At 40.9% G+C, this 24166-nt stretch overlaps 1 protein-coding gene across 33 annotated transcripts in view; it reads left to right on the forward strand.

Moving 5' to 3' along the window:
* ANK3 (ankyrin 3) overlaps nucleotides 1–24166 on the forward strand; it is a 902861-nt gene that overhangs the window by 624833 nt on the left and 253862 nt on the right. For 24 of the 33 annotated variants that reach the window (XM_073596276.1, XM_073596279.1, XM_073596287.1 and 21 more), the window contains 3 exons: nucleotides 4321–4344; nucleotides 8416–8514; nucleotides 16457–16555. In XM_073596276.1, coding sequence (XP_073452377.1) covers nucleotides 4321–4344; nucleotides 8416–8514; nucleotides 16457–16555 — 222 coding nt within the window. The remainder of the gene's footprint in view (nucleotides 1–4320; nucleotides 4345–8415; nucleotides 8515–16456; nucleotides 16556–24166) is intronic. The other 9 variants (XM_073596271.1, XM_073596283.1, XM_073596288.1 and 6 more) reach the window with 1 other exon arrangement.

A 24166-nucleotide genomic window follows, 5' to 3' on the forward strand; every position in this document is an offset into this window, starting at 1 on the left:
GACCTTTATCCGAGCAGGCAACCTGGCAGGCTGCAGGAAAAGAGGCGGGGAGAGAGAGCGCTCCCCCTCCTGAACTGTACCAGGCCACATGCCCTCAACATGGGGAGGGTGCTTTGGAGTAGGCCCCCAAAGCACCACAAAGTCTTCTTCTCTCGCTCCAACGATGGACCAAAAAAAAAACCATAGCTGTGACCAACCCGCCTCCATGAGAGGCACCCTCCGTATGACGTGTCCTCGCAGGTGACAGTTCTTTCATAACTGAGGGCAGGGCCACACGGTGACATACCCGGGTGACCCTGCCCCCCTCTGATGCACGGAGACTTCCCTATGGCTTTCCCAGGGCATCAGAGGGGGGCGGGGCCACCCGGTTACGTAAACGGTTGGCCCTGCCCCCCTCTGACACCACAGGGAAAAACGAGGACACGTCATATGGCGGGTGCCTCCCATGGAGGCGGGTCGGTCGCGGCTTTGGTTTTTTTTTTCTTTTTCAGTCCGTCGGCAGAGTGAGAGAAGAAGACTCCGTGGGACATTTTTATTTTTTTATTTTTAATAAAGGACTTGTCCCAAGTTGTGTCTTGTCTTTTGTACCATTTTGACCCCTTTTTTGTGAAATGGTAGGGGTACATTTGTACCCCGTTACCATTTTGCACAGGGGGGAGGCCAGGATCTGGGGGTGCCCTTGTTAAAGGGGGCTTCCAGATTCCGATAAGCCCCCCGCCCGCAGACCCCCCACAACCACCAGACAAGGGTTGTGGGGATGAGGCTCTTGTCCCCAGCAACATGGGGACAAGGTGCTTTGGGGGCTACCCCAAAGCACTCTCCCCATGCTGAGGGCATGTGGCCTGCTACAGTTCAGGAGGGGGGGCGCTCTTTCATCCCCCCTCTTTTCCTGCAGCCTGCCAGGTTGCGTGCTCGGATAAGGATCTGGTATGGATTTTTGGGGGGACCCTACGCCATTTTTTTTAGGGTGTGGTATGGATTTTGAGGGGGACCTCTATGCCATTGAAAAAAAAAATTGGCGCAGGGTTCCCCTTAATATCCATACCAGACCTGAAGGGCCTGGTATGGAATTTGAGGGGACCCCCACGCAATTTTTTTTTTTTTAAATTTGGTTTGGGGTTCCCCTTAATATTCATACCAGACCTAAAGGTCCTGGTAATGGACTGGGGGGATCCCAAGCCGTTTTTTTCAATGACTTTTATCTGTTATGCGGGACCCGACAATTCATTATAGCCACAAGTACTTTTGAATGACTTTCTTTCCTTTAGAAATGTCATTTTGTGCAGAGACTGTTCTAAACACGGGAAACATGCGCCACTTTACAGGCATACTATAGACACCCCCCAGGTACAAAATTTAAAGGAATATTTCACTTGTATTTTTTCACTTTAAGCATTATTAAAATCACTACTCCCGAAAAAACGTCCATTTTTAAAACTTTTTTTTTGCATTGATACATGTCCCCAGGAGCAGGACCTGGGTCCCCAAACACTTTTTATGACAATACCAAGCATATAAGCCTTTAAAATTAGCACTTTTGATTTCTCCCATAGACAATTCATTATAGCCACGAGTACTTTTAAATTACTTTTTTGCATTGATACATGTCCCCTGGGGCAAGACCCGGGTCCCCAAACACTTTGTATGACAATACCAAGCATATAAGCCTTTAAAATTAGCACTTTTGATTTCTCCCATAGACTTTTAAAGGGTGTTCCGCGGCTTTCGAATTTGCTGCCAACACCCCAAATTGTTCGCTTTTAGGCGAACACCCGATATTCGAGTCGAACTTACGTTCGACTCGAACATCGGGCTCATCCCTAATATCAAATACAGTAAATGCCGATATACTTGAGAAAAGGATCCTTAGACTAAGAAAGGAAGTTACTGCAGGAAGTCAGAGGAAATCTCTCAAAAGTGAAGTAAATCCAAAGCAGATGTCACCAGAGCAAGTTTTCCCATCAGAAGATTACTCTTCTATTCCTTTTCTGGTGACAACTGTAAAATTGTGAATTTTCTCTTACTTTTAATCCAGTTGATTATGGCAGCAAAATAGAGAGTGAATCTCCCTAGCAGGAACATGGACAGCAAAACAACCCTTCCCCACTCTATCCAGACTAAAATAAAAAGTCCCTTTAGATACAGTTTAAAAACTCTTTAAGCATCGCTGAAAATACCATCCAGATAGGATAGTACAGTGCAACAATTCACATCGTCATGTTATTTTTCTCAGTCTTCCACTGTAACAAAAATGCATCAAAAGCAAGCTGGTGCATGGCTGGATTATTAAGTGTAAAGTCCTAAATACATGAATGGGGGCCAAGTCCTTGGTTTTACAAAAAGTACAGTTGCAGCAGTTATTCTGCTTACACTGCTCTGATGATAACCAAATATTCATTTAAAAGAATTGGCTCACAGCAATGTATTTTATGAGGAGCTGGCTGTCAGCCATGTTGCTAAAGCTTTATACACAGTTTACTAATAAACTAACTACTGTTTTTATTATTGGCCTGAACATGCATCATACATTACATCATACCTACAGTTATTAATATGTTTTCAGATAAAAAATTGTATATGCTCAGAATTATTTCGGTTGTTTATCCATAACTCATGATGGGCCATAAATACCCAGTCAGTTTCCTGGCCACATGTACATTGTTCACAGTAATAGTTGTCCCCAGTCTATATAAATGATGAGCTCCAGATAACTGTAGACAAGAGAGCTATGAACACTGTGACCTCTGCAGATAACCATGGACCAAACAGTCTAAAGCCGGCCATAGACAGTTCAAATGCTGAACCGGCCGAGATTCGAACCATGTATGAGCAGGCTCAATGTACCCAAGTCTATCAATCGATCAACTTGAGTACAACCAGCCTGCCGGATTTTTCCTGGTTACACAATTGCTTTGGTTGCAGGAAAGGAAATCGCTCTGTCTATGGCCGGCTTTAAGGAAGGTGCTAGTGGTGTATTAGTCATCCAAAATAGAATTTTTTGGATGATTCCTACTTTTCCCTCAAGATAAGGCTGACACAAATGGGTATCTGCTCAGTGCACAAACATTTAAATTCATCCAAAGCACTTGTGCATTATTTTATTATTATTAAGGTCCAGTAGTTTTGAGGATTTTTTTACTGGCTATAGATGCAGCTCAATGTTATTCTATGTGTCCAATCACATTAGGATGTTTAGAGGCATATTTTAAACTCAACATTTAGAGGTAGAAAAAAAATGCCTAAACGCCTGTACAAAAAGTGTTTTTTTTCTGCCAAGGGGACTGGCTTTTTTTTGTAAAGTTTGCATGGACACTTAGGCCTGGTTCACACCTATGCATTTTTTATCATATTTTCAGTTTTGCAGAAACACACAACAGTCCATTTAACATGATTTCCTTTTTTTCTGGTTTTTGGTTCCATAGTCTTCAATGGATCAAAAATGTGTATTGAAAAACGCAAAATGCACCTGGAATATGCATAGGTGTGAACCAGGCCCTAACACAGAGTTTGTATAATGCCAATAGTTTGCACAGCACTTTACAAAATTTAAGGAAGACAATACAGTTACAATCCAATACAGGGGGATTCAGATGGCTCTGTCCGCGAAACAGGCATACTCATACATTCCTGTGTTGGGCTCAGAAAAATCCGCCCTCCTCTTTTGCTATTGGCCAGACTCGATGTCGTGCCTTTGACATTAATAGACTGCAGTTACTGATCTGACTGCAGACTCTCCTCTTCTATTCTGTGTGACTTTACTATTGCTTGAGCTTGCTTGCGTGATTGACAGGCAAGGAGGCAAACATTGATTTTAAAGATCCTACTGATGAATAAAAACACAGAGCTCCAAGTGCAGTATTAACCCTTACTAGTCTGCCAAGAATAGATTCGTGAATAGCCTGTAAAGCGCTTATTGGCATGTTAGTAACACATTTCCTGTTCTTGTCCATTTAACATTCAGTGTTCTATTTTTCTAGTTTCATTTATTTATTCATTATTTCCAAAGAGTTTATTATTGCTAATAATTTATGGACTCAATGTATTGCGATGTGTGCATTTGTCTAGGTAGTATAAATTCACACTACAGCATTTTCCACTGAGTAATAAAATCTGTTTTATTTAAACTGCATGATACAGCATGCAGAATCAGAAATACTGTGTGATAATGAATCATCAGACTCTGAACTCCCCTTCTGTGCGTGCCTTGTGGTCATCCAATGTCCCATACAGTTATCATAATCCTTTGTCATCCATGTCATCAGTGGTGGACTAACCATTCATTCTTTTCCCCCCTCTTTGCTTCCCAATGTGTAAACGTAGATGGTGGTGAATAGGACAACAGAGGTATATATATATATATACACACAGTCACTTGCTCCTATCTTAGCACTGCTGCTGCATTCTCTTTCTCTTTTCTTGTGTTGCCTCCTATGTAGTTATTGTTTTGCTTTAGAACTCAAGGTAGCATGTGCAATAATAGGCAATCCTGTATATGGGCTATCTGCGGCTGAGCACTGTAAAAGAGCAGCAAAATTGACAGCATGTCACATAATGTCTGGAATGATCCTGTAAATGTTTGTTCAGCATTTGTTCCGAGCGGCAGACAGTCCTGACACGCTCCTTCCTAGAGTGGTTCCTCTTAGGCTTCTCTGCATGACACTTGCACTCACCTGGTGTCAGCAAACTGGTGACCAGAACCTGGATCCCGCAGACCTTCAGCGATGAAGACTTTATTAGCTAGCATGGCTAAAATTTCCTGCTCTTTACAGATTGCCTTTAGTTCAGCTGTTTGAGAAATGGATTGAAGACTCACTGCATGAATTTTGCAAAGTTATTTAATCAATAAAAGTCCACAATTTAGCTATAGTTCTATACTTAACCATAGATCAGATGAAATTAACTGGGTTTGCATCAGAACCAATTCATAATATTTTTTTATCTACTATAGAAGATAATAAGCTCCTCTCATACAGTACATGAGCTAATTTCTAGTGCTTCCATAGAAAAATAGATTCTTTATTGCAAACAGGCTCAGTCCACACAAAAGTGATGTTAAAGTGTTACTAAACCCACAACAGTGAAATCAGTCTGTATATGCAATAAAACATGTTTGTTATACTCCCTTGGAACCTAAGGGGTTAATTCTGCACACTGTGTAAAAAGGCTGTTTGATCCTGTCTTCTCTGATCCTCCCCTAATTCCACTGTCCCCAATCCATCTGCTGATAGAACAGAGCCTTGGGGGCAGTCTGCACATGCTTAGTTTGGAGTGCATTGCTAAAGTTTAGATTTTTTTTCTTGTGATCAGAACAGGGCCAATCAGCACTGCCCAGACAGAGGGTCAGGGATCCTGCAGCCTCATAGGACAGTCAGAGTAGACTGAAAACTCCTGCTGATGGGAATGGTATTTAGCAGTTCATATTTACTAAAATAATTGCATTTCCATGTTCTGTGTAATGTGGGAGACCAGATATAGTGAATGCAGGCTCTTGGGTTTAGTAACACTTTAAAGGTGTGGGAACACAACACTGAGTTGAAAAAAATGACTGTATACTAATTCCTGTATGTGCGAGTGAGGGGGGCAGGTTTGTTTGCCGTGCATTTCTGTGCATTTCACAGATAGAGTCCATGAGAGGACTCAGTATCCAGTCATTTATTCAATATTAATTCCCTATTTTCACACAACTGGGTTGGCTCAGGGTGCAGTGTTTTGCTCCCCAAGCCCACTCTTTTTTGAAGCCAGTTAGAGCCTCAAGCTCTAATTATGTGCATAAAAAAAAAAAAAAAAAAAAAAACCCCAATTGAAATCCATGCTTCCAGCTCCCTGCATGTAGATTAGGGGCCAGGCGCATGGATTAGGAGGGCGGCAGAGACTGGTGAAATGTCTCTTCTGGTTCTGCTGATCCTAGCATAGTGTCCCACTTCTCATGGCAACTTTTCTCCTGCTGTTAGAAATCCAGCATTATGGCTAAAGCTAGTCATACATGGGTCAGTCTTTTTAAACAAACAAGTGGGCCCATAGCAAAGACACTTTTAGGTGGGGGGCCTTGGCAAAGACACCGTCAGCTGGCCTTGAATAGGCAAGCTAACAGTGCCTCTTTAAAGGAAACCTGTACTGTAGGTCTAGGGGTGATATTGTGCGTTCCTTGACAACTAAAGCAACTCATTGGAAAATGTCTGGGTGATGGCACTGATCCTTCAGTTAAAAAAAAAGGAAATGTTTAACTGTGTGCGTCTGCTTTTCAGCTTAGTCACAAGGGACATTGCAGTAGGTTCATAGACAGGCAAGCATGTCATTGCCTGCCTTTCTAACTGAAAAATGTCTCTCTGATTATGTGCAACTTTCATTTACAAGGGCATGTAAATGACATTGGGGTCCCTTTTTGTTTGTATGTGTCTAAAGCAGCTATTTGCTTTTGATATTCAGGGGAGTACTTCTTTAGAAATGGAATTCCCCATACCCTTCACCATGCTCTGTATGGCTGTATGGCAAATATATGCATATTTAGTGCAATAAACTAGTAATATGGAGAATATAATGAAAAAAAAAATCACAGAAGCGATAAATCATTTCCTAACTGTCAATACTTTGAAACAAAGAAACAGATTTTGTTTTCTTTAACATTGTCAGAATCTAAACAAAAGCCTATAAAAATGATCCTATAGAGTTATACACTATATTAGCAAAAGTATTGGGATGCCTGCCATTACATGCACATGAACTGTAAGTGCATCCCATTCTTAGTCCGTAGGGTTCAATATTGAGTTGGCCCACTGATGTTGAGGAGAAGACCTGGCTCGCAGTCTCCACTCTAATTCATCCCAAAGGTGCTCTATCGAGTTGAGATCTGGACTCTATGCAGGCCAGTCAAGTTCCTCCACCCCAAACTCGCTCATCCATGTCTTTATGGACCTTGCTTTGTGAACTGGTGCGCAGTCATGTTGGAACAGGAAGAGCCCATCCCCAAACTGTTCTCACAAAGTTGGGAGCATGAAATTGTCCAAAATGTCTTGGTATGCTGACGTCTTAAGAATTCCCTTCACTGGAACTAAGGGGCCAAGCCCAACCCCTGAAAAACAACCCCACACCATAACCCCCCCCCCACACCAAATTATTTGGACCAGTGCACAAAGTAAGGTCCATAAAGGAACTTGACTGACCTGCACAGAGTCCTGACCTTAACCCGGGATGAATTAGAGTGGAGACTGTGAGCTAGGCTTTCTCGTCCACATCAGTGCCAGACCCCACAAGTGCGCTTCTGGAAGAATGGTCAAACATTCCCATAGACACACTCCTAAACCTGGTGGACAGCCTTCCCGGAAGAGTTGAAGCTGTTATAGCTGCAAAGGGTGGGCCAACTCAATATTGAACCCTACGGACTAAGACTGGGATGCCATTAAAGTTCATGTGCGTATAAAGGCAGGCCCCCTAATACTTTTGTTAATATAGTGTACTACTTAGAAATCCACTATAACCATGAGCCCAACGAAAATGACTTTTCCCAATGCAAGGGGATAATGCTTCAAAGAATGAATGCATTTCCAGCATGATGGAAAATCTTGCCAATGATAATATGCCTTCGGTGCCCAGTCTCATTGCTGTTTTTTTTTTTTTTTTTTGTCTAAAGTATCCAATTATTGCAAGCAAGGCTCAAATGTGCTAATTTTTACATTGATTATGACAATTGGCTTGTGTACTGTATGTTAAGAGCTTGATTTTTATTAATGCTGTGGACTCATTTAAAATAGTAAACCATAAAATGGTTGCCATATGAAATGTGAGATTTTCAGTGGATCAAAGTCTTTATTGTCTATGGAATGATATGACGAACCTTTATTCCACTGATGGATCTTCTACGAGTTTTTTGTTTTTTTAAACATGAAGACTCAAATATTAAAGCATGCTGTGGGTGTCCTGTTTAATAAAACAGGCTGCATGTGATATGACTTCAGGATCTGAGCATAATTCTGCAGGGAGAAATGAAGCCACATACACGAACAGAGATTTGGGATTTCGTAGTCAGCAAGTATAATGCAGAGAAAAGGTTTATGGATTTTATATACAGATGTTAAAACTGAAAAGCCCTAACAGACTGCAAAATGACTTGTATGGCAAATACATACGCATTCTAGTTTTCTTTGTAAGTAAATGGCTCATTATACTTTTGGCCCTGGTATTTTAGACATCACTTAAGAAAGAATAGCCAGTTAACACAACTTGTCAGTAAGGGTAGATTCAATAATAAGTTCAAAGTAAAAGAGAGGAATATCAGTGAGATAATGAGAAAGACTTGTGTGAATGTGAATACTTTATTATTTTTGGAATGTGAATGCATTTTGCTTGTGAAAATGCTTATTTTAATTCCATTACCATAATTTTCATAATCATGACTTTTTTGTTTTTTGACCTTTCCAGAGCGGCTTTACTCCGCTACACATAGCCGCGCATTACGGGAATATTAACGTGGCCACCCTACTGCTAAGCCGGGGGGCAGCCGTGGACTTCACTGCCAGAGTAAGTCACCAGTTTACCTTACTAAATGTTTTTTTTAATATACTGACTGTAAGGCTGTTACCTGTTCATAAATGTGGATACGAGGATGTTCATAGATGGGTAGATCTCACTGAAAACAACGGGTGATAAGATTTGCATATCCCTGTTCTAACTAGTTTTTCTCCCATACTCAGGGGACAGAGAGAACCAGTGCATACATCAGGAAACAATCATTGACTGATGGCAGGGATAGTCCTGTTTTTTTTTTTGAGAATCTTTGGAAATAATAACAAGTTTTTCTCACGCTTTCATTATCACTCCCACAGGAATGCATAGTGCCCATGCAGGGCTTATCACAAGCTGATGTGTGAACTTACTTATCAAGAATGTGCAGGAACGAAAAACAACCAGAGTAAATCTGGCCATACACTGATCAAATGTTGTCTAGTTCCTGATAAACTTCAGAAAATGTGGTTTTTGGAGCCTTGTCGGCACAATCACACCTGACATCCTTCAAATTAAAAATTGAAGGAGCCATTTGGAAAATTATTGGCCTAACAGTGGCTGCATCCACTCAAATGCAGCTTCTGTTCAGGTATTCTGTCTCCAGCTGTCAGAATACAATAGCTACAATGGGAGATTCACCAATCTGTTCTGTTAAGCATCTGGATCAGGAATCTTTTTTTTTTTTTTTTTTTTTTTCGTTCATCCTGCAGAGTCTGTTTGTATGGCCAACCTTAGGTTTTAGATTTGTCTGCTGGCATAGATGACAGATTCCTGCCGTGGGTTACTTTTTCGCCGTAATGAGGCAGTTCCACTAACATAGAGAATAGGTCTGTGTGTAATACAATGGGACCATTCAAGTTTTAGATATGCACAGGTGGACAGAAGACACTGATCACCAAGCATTCATTGGTGGTGAATCGATTACTGTTATTTAAAACACATACACCAAGAAGATTTACCTGCAGTAACTGATTCACTACTTTATACACTATATACACTACTTTAGATACTGTATGTCGCAGATGCCGGCAGCTCACTTTTCCCCACTGATTGCTGCCCCAAGGGGAGGTCTGCAAGGCTTACTTGAACCTTGTGAGCTACATCCTCTGATGAGCAGCAGATACATACATCTATATATAAGTTCCAGGTTTCCAGGGAAGAGACCTTTGTACCTGTACATGTTCTTACATAGTCTTTAATGCTTCCTTCCTGTGCACATGTACTATTTTCGATTTACAAAGTACTAGATCAAATCAATACAGAATATTAAATTGCTGTTTAAACATTCCCTATTTCCACCATGACTGATAAATGAAGAGATGAAATGGCCATGCTGGGATTTAAATAGTGGCTATTGATCCCCAGACAAAGGCATGTCTGTTTTAATGCTTTAGAAGCAGTACTTGTAATTGACATGAAAAGTGCAGCTTTCACATTAAGGCCTCTTTGCTGACTGATGAAAATTGTCATTGTTTTTTAGTAGAAACATGTCATCTCTGGAACCTGGGCTGTTCGCTCATTTCCAGTTTTGCGGTCAAATTTGAGAATACCCCACTGTATGTTTGCTATGTGTTCCCATTCACATGACATAAAAAAAAAAAAAAAAGTACATTCTTTAGATGTTAAGACAGACAGTGCCCAAATTTAGTTTACAACTGATATTGAGATCTGCCAGCACAGTACAGACAGGGTTAATTATGGCAAAACAGCTCCCCAGCCCCCTCATAAATAAAGATAACTAAGTATGAATTTTCAGTGCTGAAGTTATCAGAAAAGAACATTTAAAGCAGTAAGCAGCAGCTTGTAAATATCTTTTTGAAAGAGAAGTTGGGGAATTTAAAAAACAAACATATACTTACCTAGTGGACGCAGCATTGATCCAATGCTGCTTCTGTTCCCTGCCGGCTCTGCAGTAAGAACTGAGCGATTAGCAGTCTTTGATCCCCCTCCGCTCTGAGCAGAGAGCCGTGACTGTCACTAAGCAGCTCGCTGCTCTCCCCTCCAGGGCTCACTGTAGCACTGGGCTGTGGAGGGGGCGGGAGGGGCTGGCTCAAGCTCTCTGCGAATCGCTGAGAGGATGATCCAAGTTGCGGTCCAGGCATCTGGGTGGATCCTGACCATATAGTCAGGACCGTTCCCGAGCCTGGAATATGAAGTAGGTGTTACGCCAATTTGGCTTCAAGATTGGAATTACATTTTATGGTAGCCATAAGCAGCTCAGGAAAGACAACCAATTTGTTTAGTGGATGGCCAATTCTCCACTGATAGTATGCAGTTATTTTGGCCAATGATTTTCCACCCTGCTCAACTGATTTTAAATTGACTTTTGTTGAGCCGGGTGGTGCTTGCAGGGCCACCCACAGCTCGATTTTTAAGCCATCCATGGAACCTTTAAGAGTTAGATTGTTATTAAAATTCTGAGTTAGATCTCCTGACCTGTTCATGTGTTCTTGTAAAATGTGCTCTGTTTGGGGTGTCTGGCTTCCAATAAAAGGACGACTAATTCTTAGAATAAGGGTTAGATTTACTTACAATAGGGATATCAATACATTACAGTTATAAATAAGGATAGGGAAGATGTGGTAACAGGGGAAGAAAGGGGTCTTACAGGTCTAACATTCACACGCATTCTCTCTGAATCTCTCAGGCCAGGGTCTTTTTTATCCAGACTTGAGACCCGCACCCTAGCTGGGGTGGGGAAGGGGGGGTGTTGGTGATAACGGCCATTAAAGACAGTTGAACCAAAGGTCATTAAAAGGTTGTTCCTCTTTTAGGCTCAACTTTCAGTTCCTTTGAGCAGATTATCACACAGAATGTCCATCCAATTCATCAGCCTTCAGGCACCATGCTGGGGGGCAGTTGAATATCTTCAGGCGTCCCTCTCTTGTTCCAGCCATGTTTACTGCAGGCTGGCTGTAAACACTGTACTTGCCTCACATCAAAGTCCTTTTCAATACATATTGTTCTCATGTCCCATCTGCAATAATATAATTTTTTTCAAGTATTACAGTTCTGTTTTAGCAAAAGCCATTGAATCAACTTAGGAACAAGCATAACTTGAGTTTTCAGAAGTCATTAATGGCTCCCTACCTATTTCTAAGCATAGGTTACTTTGAACAGCTGTTAATCTGACTTATATTTGCTGGGACCTGCAGAAGTTAACAACCACACAATACTTCTGTTATTGAAGACTAATGCCGCGTACACACGAGCGGACTTTTCGACCAGACTGGTCCGACGGACTGAGTCCAGCGGACAATTCGGCCATGTGTGGGCTTCATCGGACCTGCAGCGGACTTTTTCGGTCGAAAATCTGACGGACTTTAGATTTGGAACATGCTTCAAATCTTTCTGACGGACTCGAGTCCGGTCAAAAAATCTGCTTGTCTGTATGCTAGTCCGACTGACAAAAACCGACTCTAGGGCAGCTATTGGCTACTGGCTACCAACTTTCTTATTTTAGTCCGGTCGTACGTCATCACGTACGAGTCCGTCAGACTTTGGTGTGATCGTGTGTAGGCGAGTCCGGTCGAAAGTCCGTCGTAACTCCGTCGAAAGTCCGTCGGACAGGCCTTCGGACTTTTGTTGCTGAAAAGTCCGAGCATGTGTTCGCGGCATTAGGGCCCTTTCACACTGATGCGTTTTTGATGTGCTTTTGTGAAGCTTAAGGGCTCTTTTACACTCACGCGCTTTTGATGCACTCCCATTGACTTACAATGGACGGTGCCTTTTGGGTGTGCTTTTGAAAAACTGCACCAAAGATGCAGCATGCAGGACTTTTCAAAGCACAGCACACCAGCAGTATGAACATTCACATAGGATTTATTGGGGAATAGTTTTCATTCACTTTTGTTTCCCTGGGAAAATGTGGCAAAAGTGCACCAGTTTGAAAGGGGCCTTAGTTTCCCCACAGCCTTTGCTGATAGCTATTAGTTACAAACCCACTTTCACTTGTATATGGGTAAACCTTAGAACAGGGTTTCTCAACCAGGGTTCCTTGGAGCCTTAGGGTTCCTTCAGAGGTTACTAGGGGTTCCTTGAGCAGTAAGCAATTTCTGCCTCTGAGATAAGTTCTCACTGACACCACTGCTCTTTTTAGCAATTTGTAAGGAGGTAATTCTTCCCAATGACACAAGTCTAAGAAGCATTCTTCCCACTGACGATCACACTAATGTATCATGAGTTGTAGATATAGTCATTTTTTAGAAGGGGTTCCCTGAGACCGGAAAGTTATTTCAAGGGTTCCTCTGTGTTGAAAAGGTTGAGAAAGGCTGCCATAGAACATATTTCTCAAAGTTCTGCCACTCATTCACGAAGCAGCTTATTAAAAAAATTGCCTAGTCCATTTGGTGAATTGTGGAAAGGATGCAGTCAAAAAAGCACGGATACCTCCCTCATGAAAAAAGAACTGTTCAAATACGCTACTTTTTATGAAATGTAACACAGGGATGAATTCTCTATGATTAAGGTTTTTTTGGGGCGGAACATGTTTAAGTGAGGCTTGATCTGGGCAGACTCTTTTGTGGTCTTGCCATGGAACAGTAAAGTTTTGTGAAGGCTAATGTCATTGTAGTGCTGCCGGCTTGATCATTCATTCCATGTTGAGAGCATTATCCAATAGAGCAATGGTTCTCAACCTGGGGGTCGGGACCCCCTCAGGGGTCAAATGATGATTTGCCAGGGGTCACCGAATCCTGGGCTGTTCCTGAAGCCTGCACCGCTCTCTCAGCCCAGCAGGGCTGTCCTTGGAGCCTGTGGCTGCCCACTCAGCCTCTTTGCAACCACACATTCAGTTCAGGGTATGGCTGGGGGGGACAGAGAATAGAGGTCAGCTGACTGGTGAGGAATGTGAAGTGGGAGGGGCTAAAGGAGACCCTATCTCCTGATTTTGGCATAGGTGTCACCATAAAGTCGGAGACACAGTGAGTAACACTACCTGTGATTATAGCTGACATTAAAAGTCTCCACTACAGTTCTCAGATGACCTTGTTCAAGAGCACCTAAGTTGGCTGATCGGAACTCCCCCCAGCACTGCCACTGATCCCATTCCCCCACTCCCTCACCAAGGAGTAAGGAATAAAAATAGAGAATACATGGAAGGGAGATGAAAAGAGGGGTAGGAACAAAGAAAAAGGGAGAGAAAAAATAAGAGAAAACAAGAAAGACAGCTAGAGAGAGGGTTGGGGGAAAAAAACAAGAAATTGGGATAGAGAGAGATAACGGGAAAGAAAGGAGAACAAAGAGAAAGAGTGGTACATCCTAAAATGTACCAGAAGGGGTTTTAATAATTTACAAGTGGAAGGGACTCAGGGAGCGCTAAATGTCCGTGGGTTAGGGGCGCAAATTACTTGTCTTGCCTTGGGTGCTGACAACCCACGCTACGAAAATAATTCCCACAACTTGGGAAATTTTTTCAAGGGGTCACAGCACTAGGAAGGTTGAGACGGCACTAGGAAGGTTGAGAAAAACTGCAATAGAGGAACCCACAAAGATGGGCATATTGTGGGCTTTGAGAAGCAGATTCTTTTGGTACTGTTTTTAATAGCCTAATGGAATCTGTATAGGTTCATATATAGGTTTTCAGAATAGTCAATGGGATATAAATGAAGACTTGACGAGAAAGGGAAGGAACCCCGGCCTGGCTGTTTTTTTTATTGTTCAGAGATTTGTTTGCAAGCTGTGCCCTCACTTGCTGTCCTATGACATTATCACCAGGACAGGATATCAGGGAAAATTCCCATCAGGAACACAGAGAGCAATAAAAACATTCTTAATAGAAGGCCAGAATAGGAGAAGACCAGAACTCTTTCAGCCTTATATTTCTGTGTGCATAAATGTAGATTTTTAGTCACTTTTCTTAGTGACAATATTGTCGCCAAGACAGGAAGTGTGGTGATCTCTCTCCAACAGTGCCTCAAAAAGGAATAAAAAAACTGTTAGAGGTTCAAAACCTCCCAATTCTGTCTAAAATTTTGAATAGTAAACTGTTTTAGCTTGAGTTACACTTTAAAACTGCCATGTCACTTAAACTAGTACCCATATTATACTCAGACTGTAAACTTTGGTCACTTTGGGGAGCGGTGTGGAAAAAACATGTTGCTGACTTGGAATGTACTTTCAGTTGATACAAACATGCTTGTACATTAGTTCTACAGATTATTATTTTTTATTTTACAAGATATTATAATACAAGGTAGCACCAACAGTTTGCTTAGTACTTTACAATGTAAGAGAGATCATACTGTTACAATACAGTTCAATACTGTTTGGGTAGAAGGGCCCTACTCATGAGAGCTTACAATCTAAAGGGAAGGGCAAGTGATACAAAAGACATTCAAAGAAAATGTAAATTTCTTAGGTGAAAACTTCACCGAAGAAATGATTTTCCTAAGATAGCCTAAAGGTGGACAGAGTAGGATAGCCAGACAGATTGGAATAAGGAGTTTCCAAGGACGTGAGAGACTCTGGAGAAGTCCCTGAGTTGAGTATGGAAAAAAGGTGACAAGGGAGCTAGAAAGCAGGAGGTCATGGTAGGAGCAGATAGGATGGTTTGGGTGATTGTTTTTGAGATGAGGATGGTGATGTAGCTTGGGACAGAGTTGTGGATGGCTTTTTATATTGTTGTTAGTATTCTGAATTTTATACCCTGGATGAGCAGAAGCAAATGCAGGGAACCACAGAGGCAGTGAGGGTTACCAAGCTGTTGGTAAGGTGATTAAATCTCCAGATAATTATCAAATACCATAGGAAAAAGCCATATATTCCTTCAGACTTGAATAGCTTTTGCCATGAGATTTTCTAGTAGTTTTTTGCTTTTACATAAATACCTGACTATCCACTTTTCATACATTGATTTGCTGTTGCTTGTTTAGATATTTTTATCTGACTGTGTCTTCTCTTTCCCTTCCTTTGTATATGTGTGGATGTCTGATTTAGTGCAGCACATTTCTATATTATTCTGGTTCAGTGATTCCTGTCACTTGGTGGCTGCCTCAATTATTTTGACTGACTGATATATATTTACAGCACAGCATCTTAGGAATTCCTGATTATAAGCTGAAAAACGTTTTTTTTTTTTTAAATGTAAGCCATGCAACACCACAAAAGGTTTTCCTAAAGGAACCCTGATAATTATAGTTTGGATTATCACCTGTAGCCAGCAAAGAGGAATAATACATTTTGGAATCTTGAACATTATGCCACTGTGATAGTTCAGCCTGTTAAGTGGCAATTTGAAAGAGGTCCTAAATTTTGTTGAAAGTAGTGTCTTTGAAAAGAAAATCGTTTCCCAACCTACACCGAACTGTAGCATTCCTGATTCCAGTATTCAGTAAAATCCTCAACAAAAATCTAGGCCTCAACAGAGCCAGCATCAGAACTGACCACAGAAGGGACATTGTAAGACCATTGAGTGGGTACCATGTAAAATAAGGAATGCTATATGTGGAAGCGGAATGCTATATGTGGAATAAGTGGAGCGAATAAGGAATGCTATATGTGGAATAAGTGGAGCGGGTGGAATTTGAATTTTGGAAAAGCTTTATAGTGGGGGAGGACTGTGAAATCCTGATCTGGGGAGCAAACACCATGAACTAGCCCTTTGGTGGTAGGGACAGATTAGTGTTGGCTAAAGAAAGTGTACCTTGCAAAGTTTTCCATAGTGCCTCACTTATTGGTGGCTATGGTGAAAAGTTTATCCACTTGGCCCGCTCCGAATCTACTGCATTCTTAAAAAGACCATCGAATAATTGTACTAATAGCTACTCGTTATGGTTTAAATCAATGCTGAATAAAATGTTGACACAAAAGTATCTGCAGTTATAGCATTTGCAATTTAATTGATGTAAGTTGAGTCTCCAGAATGCAAACACGAAGTCTAAGCATATGCTTGTTAACCTAATCCTCCTTTACTGTGGATTTAAAAGTGAACTCATGGTATACTCTTGTTTTTTTACAGAATGACATTACTCCCTTACACGTGGCTTCCAAGAGAGGTAACGGCAATATGGTGAAACTTCTGCTTGATCGAGGAGCTAAAATTGATGCCAAAACAAGAGTGAGTTGACATGTAATGTAGTCTGAGATAGATTAGAGGTTGGAATCATTGAAAACAGCAGAATTTATTGTTTATTTATCTTGATCAGATTTATCTTTTTCTGTCTTTGGGGATGCCAGGGTATGTGCATGTCTCTCAGCTGTTCATATTTTATGCTAAGTAGCTGGCCACAGAATTGACAATGTGTAAGAAATCTTAGACTTCCATAACTTATTGGGAGAAGACTCTAAATGGAGCATGAATGCAATCAGAAGAGAAGTGTAGCATGTCCATCTCTTCTGCATGAGTTCTTTATCTGTTGTTTTGATTATATGTGCTATCCAGTGTATGTGAACATGGATCTTTTGTCTCCAAGAGTTTTACATTTCCTTTCTGAGATACATAATAAACAATATGGAATACACATACACAAATACACATAAGACAAACACACCCTATACTTATTTGTTAGGTACATACAAAGCAAAAAGCTTTTTATTAGTTTTAATTAGCGTGGTAGAGTGTTAAAACCCATGCCTGTTTTTTTTTCTATCTGGGGCCTTGTTAGAGAGAAAATACTGTCACTTCCTGTGCTGCTGATAACCATATTACTAGAAATGAGAGACAACCTGCAACAAGGTCACATACAGCAATACGCATCTGTTCTTTTTTCCCATAATCTACAAAACAAAACCATTTTTTTCTTTCTGTGTTGCTATTAAAGAGTAAGCCTCACTTCCTGTCTGGTTAAACGTTGTCAGCAAGACAGGAAGTGAAGGGAAGCCCTTGTAACAACATATTCGGTGACCCATCGCAGTTTGCTACAGAAGTGACGTTCCGTTGCCGCCATCTTGCTACACCCCACACTCGTCCACAGTAAGGATACACTAAGAAAGGGGAAAGCGGACATGTTGTTACACCCACCGGAGTTTTGCATTTTACATGTATTTATAACAGTAAAGTCATTTTATATAGTAAAATACAGTACTTACATACTTAGTGTATCCTTACTGTGGACGAGTGTGGGGTGTAGCAAGATGGCGGCGACGGAACGTCACTTTCGTACCAAACTGCAATGGGTCACCGAATATGTCGTTACACCCTTCTAACGGAGCCCAGTGAGCCATAAAAAACAGGGTTCCTAATCCTTCTCTACTCTTTCCAAAGCTAGAAAATGTTTTGTTTTGCTTTTTTTTTGCTTTTTGGCTTGACATACACTTAAATTAACAGTTATATAAATTTATATATCACAATCGTGAGCACATTCTGCATTACATTACATGGAATTGTGCGATCATTTACATTGATCTCTTCCACGGTGATGTTTCAAATATACTTCCCCTGACATACTCATTCCATTGTTTAGGAGTTTTTTTTTTTAGTGATGTTGATTTTGTTTTATATACCACCGGAATATTCTGCAGTGTTTTACATGGAACATTCACATACATGTTGCTCCCTAAGGAACTTACAGTCTAATATCCCTATCACTGTTAAATACATTTTATACATGTTAAGGGCGAATTTTGATGGAAGTCATTTAAGGCACCAGCTTGTAATTCTTTGCAGATTATTTGCTTTTACCTAGCTGCTGAAAAGTGTCCATGAAACATTGTATAATATGTAGACTGTAATGAATCGACCCTACAAGTAAATGTACTCCAGATGTTTAAGGGCCCATTCACACTTGTGCATTGTGGCAACACGTTTTGAAACACACATTATCTCAATGCATGCCAATCCATCTGTTCTGTGTGTGGTGAGTTGCAGTTCCATTCACTTCAATGGCACCCGAACAAACTTTACAATATGACACACGGCAGTGCACAACAACACATATGCAGTGCTGAGGTGCTCTGCATTTTTTTTTTGTAAAAATGCATGTTTTTTTTTTTTCCATTGTGGTGTGTTAGCAGCCTATTCATAATTAATTCCTTAAAGTGGAAATTCACTCACCCAATTAACATTGATTATTTTTAATCCTCGTGCTACTATCATTAGGAAAGTATATAATATTTATTTGTTTTAAACCTTTTGTTTTACACATTTCTTCAGTAAACTTTATGGCTTCTTGCCCAGGCAAAGCATGTCATACATCTCAGGAGTCTTCAGGAGGATCAACAACTAGGTTCATTTTTAAGTAACCGAGCAGTCTTCAGGAAGCGGGAGAAAAGGAGGAGGGTTTTTCTTTGCTAAGCACACTCTCCTGCATGCATGCTTGAGCTAAGGGCAGATGAAATCCAGGAAGTAAATGCTATATGAATCATATGCCCTTACTCAAAATGGCCACCGCCATAAATGCTAGGGTGTTGTTTTTCAAAGTGATTTTTCAACAAAATAAAGCCTAGAGACATGGATAGATGGGGGAGTTTGCTTTGAATATTAAAAAATATATTAAATTGTGTTTTCGGTTTATGGTGCTCAGATGCAGTGAATATCCACTTAATTGCAAGCGGATGCATGCAATAAAGCTTGCTAATATTGGCAAAAATGCACATTAACACGCATGCCCTAATGCACCACAATAGATCACCTACCCAGCTCGTTCGAACAATATGCTGTGACTGCACTTTTCTGCACCAGATAACAGCTAGGGCACTTAAAAAACAATTGTTTTCTATTGCCCTGTTCACACCACAATGTTGGTGTGATATACAATCCAATGCAGTGCAAAAGATGTAGCATGTTTGCATTTTTTCTACACTGTACTGGATGGCTCCACATGCCTGCACCACAGCGCAATGTGACTTAACCCCTTAGTGCCAACCGTACACACATATGCGGCCTCGGCTTTAAGGGGTTATACCGGGATGATGCATGCGGCTGCATGCATCATCCCAGTAGCGTTTTTTAGAGCGGGCGGTCGGCTCTTCAGGGATAACAACTCATGCGGCTAAATGCCACTTAGCTGTTATCCCGAAGGAGCGTGAGGGGACATCCTCCCCTCCCACCGCCTTCTGCCACTCTTCCCGGGCCTCCCGTCCCACCGGGAGACCCAATCCACGAATAAAAAAAAAAAAAGATTTAAAGTGCCCCCCATCCCCACGAGCTCACACAGCAAAGAAAACGTACACGTAAGTTGCGCCTGTAAACGGCGGTCAAATCACATATGTGAGGTGTTGCCGCGATTGTCAGAGCGAGAGCAATAATTCTAGCACTAGACCTTCTCTGTAACTCTAACCCTGCTTAGGGAGACTTTTAGGTACCGAAGTTTGTCGCAATTTCAAAGCATGACATGTTGGGTATCTTTTTTACTCTGCATAACATCATCTTTCACATTATACAAAAAAATTGGGCTAACTTTACTGTTTCGTTTTTTTTTTTAATTAATGAAAATGTCTTTTTTCCCAAAAAATTGCATTTGAAAGACCGCTGCGCAAATACAATGTGACATAAAATATTGCAACAATCACCATTTTATTCTCTAGATTCTATGCTAAAATATATATATATATATAATGTTTGGGGGTTCGAAGTAATTTTCTAGCAAAAAATACGGATTTTAACCTGTAAACACCAAATGTCAGAAATAGGCTTATGCCCCTATCACATGTGCGGATCCGTTTTCAGACATCCGCTCAGCAGGGATTGATCCGTTGATCCCCGCTGAGCCGGCGGATGACAAATCCGTCTCTGCACTCTGTGCAGGGACGGACCTGTCAGATCTCTGTTCTCCTCTATGCCGGGATCGGATGAAAACGGACTGCCTGTCCGTTTTCATCCGATCCGATCCGCCAGACGGATGAAAATAAGGGTTTCCATCCATCTGGATTTAGCAGAGCGGATCAGATCAGGGCGGATCAGATGTCAGCCGCTGATATCCTTATAGAGATGTATGGAGCGTCCGTTCAGGTCCGCCTGAAAAAACTGACAGGCGGATCTGAACGGTCCGCACATGTGAAAGGGCGCTTAGGCATGAAAGGGTTAAATGAAGTGTCACTGTGTGACACTTCAAATAAACTTAAACAAAAAAAGGAAAACAAGCACTACTCTCTACAGGGCCAGCATCGCACTAGCCTGCATGGTAAAATGCTGTATATGTGGTGACTTGAGTTTTCCTGCACTGAATTAACACAGGTCACATAGAAAACATAGAAAACACATAGAAAACAGTTGCTGTGACCTGTTCACACCACAACGCTGTTGTGATGTGTGGTGTATTACAGTGTGGAAAAATAACGCAGGTCTGAAATTTTCCTCACTGCACTGGATGGCACATGTCACCATACAGCAGCACACCAAGTAAAAAAAAAAACGTACCAAAATCAAGCAGTAGCCTTTATGTACCCTTTAGTGTGAATGGGCCCGAAGGGTTCTTTCACACCATACTCCACATCACACCAAATGCACTATAACAACATGATGATTCATGGCAGTAACCTGCGAGCTGCTTTTTTTATGCGTTGCCATACATTTTAAAGTTTATCTTCTGAGGAACATTTTGCAGTTTTTTTTATTTTCCATGCACAGTAGACAGTGGAGTTGCATGATTCTGGCCAAAATGAGAATCACAAATTTTTTTGCTTAGAATAAAAAGATCGCCATTCTTTCGTGATTCTCACGGTGTAAAATCTTTGACACTTTCCAAAAAAAATTGGGCTAACTTTACTGGTTAGTTTTTTTTAAAAATTCATTAAAGTGTAATTTTTTTCCCAAAAAATTGCATTTGAAAGACTGCTGCGCAAATACAATGTGACATAAAACTAACTTTACTGGTTAGTTGTTTTTTTTAATTCATTAAAGTGTAATTTTTTCCCCAAAAATTGCATTTGAACGACAACTACAGTGTGACATAAAATATTACAACAAGCACCATTTTATTCTCTAGGGTCTCTACTAATATATATATATATATATATATATATATATATATATATATATATATATATATATATATATATATATATATATATATATATATATATATATATATATATATATATATATATATATATAATGTTTGGTGGTTCTAAGTAATTTTTTAGCAAAAAATAATTTATTTTAACTTGAAACCAACAAATGTCAGAAAAAGGTTTAGTGTTTAAGTGGTTAAACTTCCCTCATTTACACACCAAAGTGTATTCCTTTGATCTAAAGGACAAATTGTTACAATGTTTATACTTAGGTTCCACTGTGTTGTGATTCTTGGCAGACTGCCCGTTTTATTTTTTCCCTTTCTTTTGACGGCCGTCGGCTTTAGCAGAGAGATTTTTCTGCATAGAAAGAATCGGGAAATACTTTGTCAAGATCGCAACAGGGAAAAAATGGCGATAACGATTAATCGTGCAGCTCTATTAGACAGCAGAAAAAAATTGCTGTCATTTCCATCCGACTGTCATCCGATCCCCCATCTGTTTTTTGCAGACAGGATCAGATCGGATGTTGGCGGGTGTCAACAAAGGACACATGTTCCATAGAGGGCAACGGGTGGGCCAATCAGGTCAGCCTAAAGACAGGAGGACCCGATTGGTCTGCCCGTGTGAAAGAGGCCTTAGGCTAACATAGAGTTGCTTCTACAGGCTGAAAGAACACCAAACACCTATATAAACAGCTTTTTTTTCTTTTTCTTAATAGCCAATGTGCATGAGGCCTAAATCCTTCCCAGTTCCCCGGAGGGATCAAAAAAGAAAAGCTTTTTCACTTCAGTTGTGTTGATGTGATAATGTGCATATATGTTGCATTTCAATGCAACACACTGCATGGCACATGTAGACAACCTCATGGTGTGAATGAGGCCCATAGGAATCCATTGTTTTCTAGGTGCCCTTGCAGTGACCTGCATTTATCCAGTGCAGAATACCGCGAGTCACTAGTCATGGTGTGAACAAGCCCTTAAAGTAGATGGCAGGTGTATGACCCTGACAGGAGAACATGAAACATTAGCAGGCATGAAGGTCTGTTCTCTGCAACCCACATAATAATCGTTAGGTCAGACATGAATGGCAGCGGTACCAGCTGAATTAAGACCAGCTGGAACCTGTTAAAAATAAGTCTCTCATTCCCTGCCAGCTCGCTTTGGGAAATCCTGTACTGCACATTCGGGGCCAGTTCAGGAAAATCTATGGCACTTAGCAACACTACTCTGAGCAGAAAAACAACATGAAAGGTCTGTTTATCAAAAAGCGGCTTCAGATATCATACATTTTAATGAGTGCGTCTGGAAGGCAGAAACATCTTTTGACTGAGATGCTGAATGTGCATTTAGCTTATAACTCACGCATCATATCTTACGTAACGCTGATACTGCAGTATTGATTTTCTGGAGAGCAGCCAGTCCTTCGCTTTCTGAATTATACATAAATGGACCTGGAGGTGAGATATGTCATGTGAGATCGGACCTATTTCCTGATGTCGATCGGCTTGTTTCGCAGCTCACGTATGTTGGCTGTGGGAAATCTGTTTAAAAGGCCAGTACAAATTAAACACAAGTTGAAATCAAATCCCTAAACAGTTGAAGTGGTAAATGTTTACCATTTTACCTGCCAAGGGATTTGTAGTTTTGTACAGCCAATGTTGTGCTACACGCATTTTCATTACAGCTAGACAGGTGGCAAACACAGATATTGGTTAAGCAATTCATCTTTCAGATTCAGCGATCAAGCTTTTTATGTGGCCTCCTGTCCTTCAGTTTCCCTGTTGGATAGAGAATCCATGTCCTCGTCTTTCTCCCCTGAACAGGGGATTTATCTAGTAAAGTTAAGTAAGTAAAACTGACCCACCAAGCAGGGATCTTAACCACTTCAGCCCGGAAGATTTTACCCCCTTCCTGACCAGAGCACTTTTTGCGATTCGGCACGGCATCGCTTTAACTGACAATTGCGCGGTCGTGCAACGTTACACCAAAACAAAATTGACGTCCTTTTTTTCCCACAAATAGAGTTTTCTTTTCGTGGTGTTTGATCACCTCTGCGGTTTTTATTTTTTGTGCTATAAACAAAAAAAGAGCAACAGTTTTGAAAAAAAAGCAATATTTTTTACTTTTTGCTATAATAAATATCCCCCCAAAAAATATAAAAAAAAAAAACAAAACATTTTTTCCTCGGTTTGGGCCAATATGTATTCTTCTACATATTTTTGGTAAGAAAAATCGCAATAAGCGTATATTGATTGGTTTTTCGCAAAAGTTATACAGTCTACAATATAGGGGATAGATTTATGGCATTTTTATTATTAATTCTTTTATTAGTAATGGCGACGATTTGCAATTTTTATCGTGACTGCAACATGGCGGACACATCGAACACTTTTGACACTATTTTGGGACCATTGTCATTTATACAGCTATCAGTGCTATAAAAATGCACTGATTACTGTGTAAATGACACTGGCAGGGAAGAGGGTTAAACACTAGGGGGCGGGACACCGACGGACATCGAGTCCGTGGGACCGGCGGGCACGGTCACGCTGTACGCAGCGGGTGCACACACGCCCACTAGCCCTGCAAATTACAGGGGACATACAGGTGCACCATTTGCCCACCGCTGCCATTGTGCCAACGTATATCGGCGGGCGGGGTCGGCAAGTGGTTAAAGGCTAAAGCTGGCCATACACTAGTAGATTTTTACTTGAAATCTTTAAATGTTTGTTTGATTTTTCTAATTATTAGTGAGGTTGAATCAACTTTTGTTTTAG

This window comes from Aquarana catesbeiana, linkage group LG08 (assembly GCF_042186555.1).
Source record: "Aquarana catesbeiana isolate 2022-GZ linkage group LG08, ASM4218655v1, whole genome shotgun sequence".
In the NCBI taxonomy this organism is placed as follows: Eukaryota; Metazoa; Chordata; class Amphibia; order Anura; family Ranidae; genus Aquarana; species Aquarana catesbeiana.